Here is a 9,896-nt window from a genome sequence, read left to right as displayed (position 1 = left end):
TTTGTCGGAGGGGGTGGCAGGTGGCTCCGGTGGAGCTGCCGCAGTGGTGCCTGTGGAGAAACCGCTGGTGCGCAGCTCTGGTGGAGCTGCCGCAGTGGCGCCTGCGGATGGTCGTCTCCTCTTGCGGCTCTGGTGGACCGCCCGCAGGCATGACTGCAGCAGCTCCACCGGAGCCGCAGGACCAGCGCACTGGGTGGCGAAATTGCCGTGCGCCTAGGGCACTCAAACCCTAGCGCTGGTCCTGGCAATGGATATGAGCAATCACTCGAAGAAGAACTACATTTTTTCAAGTCCTAACACTCAGCATTTCCAGACCTTCTTTGCATGTTCAAATACTATCAATATATACAAATCCAAACTTTTGGGCACACTTAAGCTTTGTCATTAAAAATTGTTCAGCCTGGAATTGTTACCTGAAATCTGGGATACACAAATTTATAGATCAGTGAAGCCACTTTTAAAAGTTGGTCCTTTACCAGTATGTGACCCAATACAAAGTGGTTAAAAACTAAGCTTTACAGATATTTCAACCAAAAAACCCTTGCTACATTGTAAAATAGTTGTTAACATTTGAGATGGCCCAGAGTTAAAATGCTGAATCCCTGCACTCTCAGCTTGTTCAAAATCTTAACTGGGGACACATCTGAAGTCCTCAGAAGGTCCAGATCCCATTAACTGCTCTGCATGAGCTCTGTGCAGAGGCTCATTGGCTTTGATATGGCTTGATGTTGATGTGACAGTCCACCGACCCAAAGCAACTTAGAGCATTGGGGCCCAAAATGCTATGTTTATACCCCTCAGTGATGGGCTGTTCAAAAGCTAGAGCTGGATCTAAAGTCTTGTCCCTTCTCTGCATAAATGTAAAGGGGGAGGTCACTTTCCTTTTTGTCCTCTTATTTTTCTGACAAAGTATCTCAACTTACTTATTTAGGGAGAATGAGTCATGTAAATATCCTCAGTAAAATGGACTTTCTTCTCCTAGAAAAATTAATTTACTTAATTTATCTTAAATTTGATTGCAGCGAGCACTCCTAATTAACCTGATTTTTTGCTGATAATCACTCACAATGGAATCAAATCAAAAATCGGGGGATGGATTGACCGGCACACAGAAAGAAGCTGCTCTCCGTGCATTAATTCAGCGGACAGGATATAGTTTGATCCAGGTAAGAATGTGTAATCACATGCTTGAGTGCTATTTTTTCATAGCATCTAATTTTAGCTTTAATTAAGTAGTTGTGTCAAGGGCTTGAGGGTAAATATTTAACAAGGAAACCTTCCTTCTTTGTTGGTTCTCTTCCCTCCTCTCTGTTGTGTAAGTCTGAAGGATGCTTTATTTTAATAAGTAGAACTGAATTCTTCCATTGATCTTTTGTTACACTGTAGCCAGTCATGATAAGCCAACCAAAAACCTAGAGCTGAATGTCTCTGAATCTCAGGAAAGTTTTGGATTGCAATCTGAACTTCACAGTTGCACTTTATTTTTATAAGATACCAAAGCAAACCCGCTATCACAATGCCCACGCTGTGGGGACTACAGTGGCATAGCTGAGGTGTTGTAGCTATACTGGCTTAACCCTGTAGCCTACAGCAATTGAAAAGGTTTTTCCATCATCATAGGAACATCCTTTCCGAAGCAATGGTAGTGCGGTCAACAGAAGCAGGCTTCCACCAGCCTAGTTGCATTTACACCAGGGGTTAGATACAATGCTCAGAAGTGTAGATTTTTCACAACCAAGAGCCCTGTAGCTATGTCAACCTGACTCAGAAACCCTTTGTACTTTAAAAGTGTTTAGATCCAGGTCTGAATTTGACATCCTGGGACCATTTTTAGTCTCTAAAGATTAAGTATTTAATTTATCTGACATAGGAGAGGGATTATTTATCAGCCTTAATAATCAGAGGTTTGTTTAAAGTCTGTTTGAGAAGATCTCAAAATCGGAGACATCTTTTTATTTTTACTAAATTTATGGCAGGCAGGGGAGCCTTTCAAAAGTCAAATTATCCATCTGTTTACTGAATTTTGGACTCTTTCTCAAAACAAATGTGGTCTCAACATATTTCATTTTCAAATGCAAAAGAAAATTAGCAATACTATGAAATAATCTGGTATATTCTAAGGGAATATAATTGCAAATGGTAATGAGAGTGAGTTTTATGGCGTTTACGAAGGCTCAGATCCTGTCAGTTATTAGAGACAGAAGTATGGTAAGCAGCACAGCAGCCCAAAGAGGCAGCTTTGGTCTAAAAGGAACCTGGAACTACCAAAACTACAGGGCAGACAATTAAAATAACAAAAGACAGTGTGTTTATATAGCATATACAGCTGTGTGCACATGCTATACATAAGCAAGCATTTGGGTTTGCTTCATTTTAACATTATCTACTATACTTCACACAAAGTGAGATAAAAATAACATACATCTGCTGTATTTATATTCTGTGTTAGTTTCTTTATCACAGTCTTCTTTTCTCTTTCTTACTTTCATCTGTATTTTTCAATATTTGATTTACCTCCATTTTCAGTTACTTCATCTCTTCTGCCTCTGACACTTTTCTTTTTGCTTCCCAGGTTCTTTGTCCTTTTGTGCCATTTTCAGAGTTTATCCTATTTCTCCTTTCACCTGTTCCTTTCCTCACATTCTCTGGGGTTTTATTCAAACTCATCACCACAGTATCCACGTAACTTGCTCCTTATCCCACCCTCACTCTACCTACTGCCTTCTCACTCAACTGCAAAAAAGGGAAGGGGACTTAGGAAAACCATTCTTCCTCCTTCCACCTACTCTGTGGAGAGCTGAGAATTGGCTTGGAATACTTTTTCCCTCTTTCAACACATGAGGTGAAGACCTTGCTGACTGAAATAGGTTTTTTTCCCTGCTGCTCATCCCATTGACTTACAAATACATTAACACAATGATCTAATTCAAAGAGAAGGTTTTGTTTTTCCAGTACTTTGTTTTGCAGTGGCATGGTAAATTTTCTCAAGCCTTTCTCATCTGAATCAACTTTGGGTCAGGGTTTTTTACAAATTCCTTTAACTGAGCCTCTCTTGAATGGATCCTGCAGGATCCATAGGCATGCACTACATAGTAATCACAATTAAGAATGTGGCAAAACTGAACAGATTTATCGCACCTTGGCTATACAAAATGAATCAATAGAAGTTCATACATTACTCAGCAGAATTACACCTTCAGGGACAGGAAATGGTGTTTAACGTCGCCAGCTTCAATGTTTTAAAATCTGATACTGCAGGAATTCACTCCTGAATGAAAGTACTGTTATGACTCTCCCATTATGATGAAAATGTTTACAGTAAGAATGACAATGGATAATTTACTACTGCATCTGTCCAAGTGATAATCCGTAGACAATAGGCTAGAAGAGACTTCTTGGTCCCTCATCACTTATATTCCTAATTAGTTTCCCTTCAAGATCTTAATCAGTTTCACTTTGCTGTGCTTTCTCACTATGTAAGGAGTTTGAAACAGTTTCCATCTTCATTAAATAGTTTAGGGTTGGAATGACTTCAGAGGGCAAATCACTAGAGAATTAGGGCTTGTCTGCACAGCAAGCCAGGGTGTGAATCTACTCTGCACCAGCTTGTCATACAGCAACTCATTGTGTGGACACTGCTGTAGCTTAGTAAAAGTCCCACCCTCTCCTCTTCCAAATACCTCCTGGAAACATAATTCTTCCAAGAGCAGATATGTAAGCTTGTCTCTTTGTTCTGTACAGTAAGAAGCGCGCCGTTAACTACCAAAATCCAGTATAAATGTAATAATTAATAAATGTTTCTGAGCCGTAGGCAGATTGTTGAAAACATGTACTTTTTGTTGAATGTGTTACTAGGTTAGAACCAAAACTAACATATGTTCTGCTGGGTGCACCTGTCATATCAGGTTTAGAAAAGCTGTTGGACGTTGACTTTTTAAGCCAACTCAAACATTTGAAAAAATGTTGCCCCAAATAACTGAAGTCAAAACACTCACCTCTCCAGTACTCTAATGTATGTTGTTTGTGACCCTCAGAGAAACTCTCTACAAACTGGTCATCTCTCAAATACATCATAAAACTGCCATTAGCCACCGTAGAAGGCACACAGGAGCTGATCTTGTTCTTACTGAAGTTGATGGGAGATTTTTTTATTGACTTCACTGGAGCTGAATTATGACACCTGGTTGCATTCTGAAGCTCATAAAACACTAGTAAATTATAAACTTTGACTCTGTAAAGGTAGATCGATGCTAGGCAGGCAATGTTTTAGCCTATGGCAGGCTGGCATCTTGTCCAATACATCATGTTATATTAAACACTATAGCATCAGAAAGGTAGTATTTGACTAGGGTCTATCCACATAGTTAAACTTTAAGTAAACAAAGATAGGTAACATTTTAGCAAATATTGAGTGACTTCATTGGGCATTGGATCACGTCTTAATGAGGGAGAGTTGCACAGAGACATTGTTTCAGATGGCAAGAGCTGAAACGAAGGACATTGCTGAATCAGGATTTTATGAAGGGACAGAGAAGATGCCAGTGTTAGATGAGCAGAGACCAAGTGGGGTGCAGGGGGTAGATGGTGGAGGGATAGAAAGAAAGGCACTGTTATGCAGAAAAGTCCATGGAGAGTTATAGAAAAAAATAAGGCAATTTTGAGAGATTTCTATTGATTCTATATATTTTAAAATATGTTTCTTTTCTTTGATGTAGGAAAATGGACAAAGAAAGTATGGAGGTCCACCACCTGGCTGGGATGCCCCGCCACCAGAGAGGGGCTGTGAGATTTTCATTGGGAAATTACCCCGAGACCTTTTTGAAGATGAACTTATCCCATTATGTGAAAAAGTAATGTTTTATATTGAAGAGAATGTTCTCCTCTTGTACCATATACATGTTCCTGATAAAACTGTGTTCAGAAGGAAGGCTGCATTTTCAAAGGCCTGGAACATGAAATAACAAATGGAAAATTGAAATGCATATTATTCTAATACACAAACATTAGTGACTCTTATTGTGTGTGTGTATACATTGCTAGGTGTATAACCCATCGTACTTCTGTGTTTGGGGAGGCTACTGTATAGTTTGCTCCTGTTACCTAAATCTGTTCTGAGTCTCACTTTCTATTACAGGGCTAAGCTGTATGCTTATACTTGTCTGGAGCGACAGAAATGTGGGGGTATAGAGCAGAAGCACTGAGCAGAGGTGCTCTGACGCATGCTATCTGCACAGGGCTGATACAAGCAGAATGCCTCCGGGAGCACTGGGCAGAGAAAGCGTGCTATAGCATTCCTTCCACTTGATTTTGGGAGGAGCAGCATGCTCCTTCAATGACTCCTTCCAGATCCTAGCAGGTGTGTAGGGCCCTTAATGTGCCCCATCCTGTCTAATGACCCCAACGGGACCATGAAACACTACAGGTTATACCCAGCCTTCACCGATATGTACATGCAGCCACTGTAATTGTATGTGTGACAGTCACTCACATATTTTTTCACACACAAGAAGGGAGCAGTTTAAAAGCATGAAAGTAATACCAGCCACACAATCATTTGATTTACCTAAGTCACCACATAATTACATTATTGTAACACTTCTGCCTCCCCCCCCCCACTGCCCTTCATTTTTTTTTTTATCTCTACTCTTTGTTGCATGAGTTCCAAAATTAGATTGTATACTCCCTGAAGCAGGGACAACATAGGTGAAATCCTGGCTCCAGTGAAGTCAGTGGTAAAACTTGCATTGACTTCAGTGGGGTCAGGATTTCACGCCATGTCTTATTTTTTTGTAAAGTGCTTAGCACACCTTAGGTACTTGATAATAATGGTTATACCAGGGCATGCACATACCACATTCCCAAATATGGAAGCTCCCAAAAGTTTGTCCTCACCCTCCTGCAGCACTGCTGTCTTCCTGCCTCTCTCTGGGCTCCCACCAACGGTGGCACAGAAGAAAGTTTGATCAAGTGAGGTGCACATATTGACTTTGAGAACAGGCTGATGTTGTGTGGTTGTGGAGCCTCCAGTCCTTTTCTTTCATCGCACAGACTGAAATTAATATTTAAAAACAAAGAGCAAATCAGTGCAAGAAATCATTACAGTGACAACTGCACAGTAAGGTTCCTGAGGCACACATTGGAACTCTGATACTGTGTTATCAGATGATGTGAACAGAGGTCATTTACCTTGCTAAAGAGAGCTGAAGTGCTAACTCAGCCCTAACTGTCTCTTAAACATATGTTGCCTTTATTTATTCTGACTTCATTCATGGGTCAGAAAACAGTTCTCAAGTAAAATAGGTTCTGGCTGATGGTCACATTGATGGAGATGTTCAAACAACTCTGAGGTGATATGCACACAACACACGGTCAGGGAAATAACCAGCTTTGTGTAAATAGCTTCTGTGTTGTTGGTGAAAGTTTCCTTTCAGAAAGGGTTATTGATTTTTTTTTTCATTTACAGATTGGTAAAATCTATGAAATGAGAATGATGATGGACTTCAATGGAAACAATAGGGGATATGCCTTTGTAACATTCTCTAATAAACAGGAGGCTAAGAATGCAATCAAGCAACTTAATAATTATGAAATTAGGTAAGCATGAGTGGTATGTTCATATAAAGTGGAAATGATACACTGCTCTGTTTTATTATACTCCATGTGTTTTTCCTGAGACTTACAAAAGGATTGTGTAGTTATCTAAACCTTAAAATCACACCATCCATTGTTCTCTTGTACAGTCAGTCAGTAAGTTTCCCATTGATGAAAATACACTTTTAATTAGTTAGCTGGAAATTTCCTGCTGAAGTGTTTAAAAATGGTTCAGACCTATAGAAATGTCTTTAGATTATTTCAAAACTTTTTTTATTTTGCCCTTTTTTTTGTTTTTAAAAATTATAGATATCAGAGTTGGAAGGGACCTCAGGAGGTCATCTAGTCCAACCCCCTGCTCAAAGCAGGACTAATCTGCAGATCCCTAAATGGCCTCCTCAAGGATTGAATTCACAACCCCGGGTTTAGCAGGCCAATGCTCAAACCACTGAGCTATCCTTAATTAGCTTAAATTTTAAAACTGCCATTTCAAACTACAAAAATCAAACTTTTCATTGATAAAGTGTGAAAATGAAATGTTGTAAGAATTTCAAAACTTTTTTTTTGACATTTTCAGTTGAAACAATCTGTCCAAACCAACCCGCTCCTGCAAAGTTTCCATTTTGATAAATCTGAATTTCTAACAAAATGTGTTTTGTCAAAAATTGTGGATCAGCTTTACTGACAACCCTCTTTGGCTCCTGGGAAGGAAGGGGAAGCTGCTGACTATCCCATCCTGAGCTCTATGGATCCTTCTTAAATTCATAGAGTATGAGTGGGGCATCATGCTAACGCCCATGAGGGACTGCACTTTCTGATGTATTATTTAAGGCAGGCTAGGGATGGAATTTGGAGGCTGTCTAGGAAATGAAGAGCCTTTTAAGGCTTACGGGGAAGGAAGCTGTAACTCTCCAAAAGCCCTCCAGAGGGGCTGGGGAACAAGAGAAGGTAAAATGGGAATGAATGAAGGAGTCTTCATTCCCTGGGGCTCTGCATGAAGACCAGAGAGAAGCAGGAAGCACTCAGAGAGAATAGGGATTAGCACTCCCTATGGCCTGGATCATGCAGGCTGGTGAACAGTGAGAGGTAGAGAGAGGTTGTTTCCCCAGTCCCCCAGTTGTGCTGACCCACAGGCTGACTATGATTTCCCAATTAGCTGACACATTGGTTAACATAATTTGTCCTGATCTACAGTGCCTGTAAATCACAGTTAGCATCATATTAGCTAAACACAATTCTTCACTGTTGTGCTCATCAGTTCTGGGGTAAAGTACAGTGTGGTACAGTTCTGGGGTAAAGGCAAGTCTCACTGGCTGGTTGTGGAAATAAACACCTAGGAAGTTAAAGATTAACATTTATTTCTCCCAAAGTATCAAATTATTTACAAGCAATATCTCTCAAACACTGATACCTGCCTGCAGCTCCAATTTCACCTTCAAATTTGTGCTGTGGAACATTCAAAATCAATTCTGAATATATTCCTTTTTGTCTGGCAAAATTGCTGACTGAGTGTTGGATGGAATACACTGCTCAAAAGGATTGGTCTGATATGTTTTAAACTGTGTTTTTGGGGAAGATGAGGCTTGCGATTTCTCAGAGAACTGAGCCGGATTCATTACAAACTGGAACTGTTGTTTGTATGCAGGAATGGACGACTCCTAGGGGTTTGTGCCAGTGTAGACAACTGCCGTTTGTTTGTAGGAGGAATCCCAAAAAACAAGAAGAGAGAAGAAATTTTAGCAGAGATGAGGAAAGTCACAGACGGGGTCATTGATGTCATTGTGTATCCCAGTGCAGCAGACAAAACAAAAAATCGGGGATTTGCTTTTGTGGAATATGAAAGTCATCGAGCAGCAGCAATGGCAAGAAGAAAACTGCTACCAGGTTTGTCTGCAGTGGTGGTTATGCAGCTTCTTTCACCAACAGCAAATAGTGACGTTTTTCAGCTTTCCTATTGCCTGCCTGCCCAGCTGTTGGAGAGGCATAAAGCCTAGCCACTGAACTTCTTCCCTTCTCCCCAGCTTCATGGCCAGCCAGGCAGAGAGACGGGATACTTAGCCTCTTCAGCCCTGGAGTGGGGGAGAGGGGCTGAGTCTTCCCGCTGGCTGATTGTCCAGTCCCGGAACTTGGGGGAACACTGGGAGGCAGAGTCAGGGAGCTCAGTCTTGGAAGCCCCCCAGAAAGCTATGTCAATTGGAAAGAGCCTTCTAAGCGGGCGGCTGGGGAGCCATCATTTTGATCATGAGATTTCGGGGCAACATTTAAATTTTCCCATGGAAAGTTTGATTTTGAGAGAAGGGCATTTTCAATCGGAAAAATCATTCCAACAAAAATTTCCCAGCCAGTTCTACTGTAATGAAAAGCATAATGTGATCTTTGCCACCGTCACATTGTTAACACTGCTGGTGTGTTACACCCTTTCCCCCTTCCTAAGTATAGCCTATCTATTTATACTGAAAGCTCTTAGTGGCAGGGACTGTCTACTACTCTGTGTTTTGTACAGTGCCTAGCACAATGGGACCACATTCTGCCATAATAAACAATCATCATTACAGCAAGCACTTATACAGCAGTTATCGCTTCAGGTGTTCCACTGATTGGGACTGACCTTTCCCCAGCCACTGCCATCCTCTTTTGGGGCAGCGCTGGCAGCTTACAGGCTTCCTGAAAGAGGAGAAGGTCTGTCTGCTGGACGTACAACAGCCAAGGCCCCAACTCAGTGTCTATGCCATCTTCCATTTGCAGAGTCTCCTGGACTGAATTTGTCCCTGTAAATTATTATTACACCTGAGTACTACTACTTTGCACCATTATAGTCCCTTTTATTTGTGCATTAAGTGACTTGCCCAAGACCAGATAAGTTATTTACTGAGCCAGGAATTTACCCTGTATTCCTGTCTTAACTCCTGTCAAATTTCAGATGCATCAATTTGATGAAATTACCTTTATATAATACAAAGACACCCAACACATACACATGCATGTACTTTATTATATACATCAGAATCAGCTGCAAAAGACAATACTTTTGCAGTTAACACAGGCCAAATTAACCTCCATTACACAGCAGATTGTTTAGTGGAATTCAGTGGAATTGGCCTGGCATGCCATTTTCTTGGTTCAAAGAGGTTTGCTAGGCTCCTTTCAGGAAAAATCATTTGCTCGATCTCTGCTGAAACGAGAAATAAATCTCTGATAAATCCATTTATCATTATTTGTACTGGTGCAAGCTAATATATTTGAAATAGTATAGCTGCTACAGATTTTGCAAGGATTTAAAGTTGCATTAAAGAAGAAAAATATTT

The 9,896-nt window shown here is 40.7% G+C and overlaps 1 protein-coding gene across 1 annotated transcript in view; it reads left to right on the top strand.

The window, feature by feature from the left end:
* The first annotated feature begins 1,067 nt into the window (after positions 1-1,067).
* The window catches only part of A1CF (APOBEC1 complementation factor), a 51,762-nt gene continuing 42,933 nt past the window's right edge, over positions 1,068-9,896 (top strand). The window contains 4 exon segments of the mRNA XM_030568901.1: positions 1,068-1,166; positions 4,716-4,850; positions 6,464-6,594; positions 8,237-8,475. Of these exon segments, the coding sequence (XP_030424761.1) occupies positions 1,068-1,166; positions 4,716-4,850; positions 6,464-6,594; positions 8,237-8,475 (604 nt within the window).

The sequence above is a fragment of the Gopherus evgoodei genome, chromosome 7, assembly GCF_007399415.2.
Source record: "Gopherus evgoodei ecotype Sinaloan lineage chromosome 7, rGopEvg1_v1.p, whole genome shotgun sequence".
NCBI lineage: Eukaryota > Metazoa > Chordata > Testudines > Testudinidae > Gopherus > Gopherus evgoodei.
Note: the sequence above shows the minus strand (reverse complement) of the source record. Positions and strands in the feature narration are given on the sequence as shown.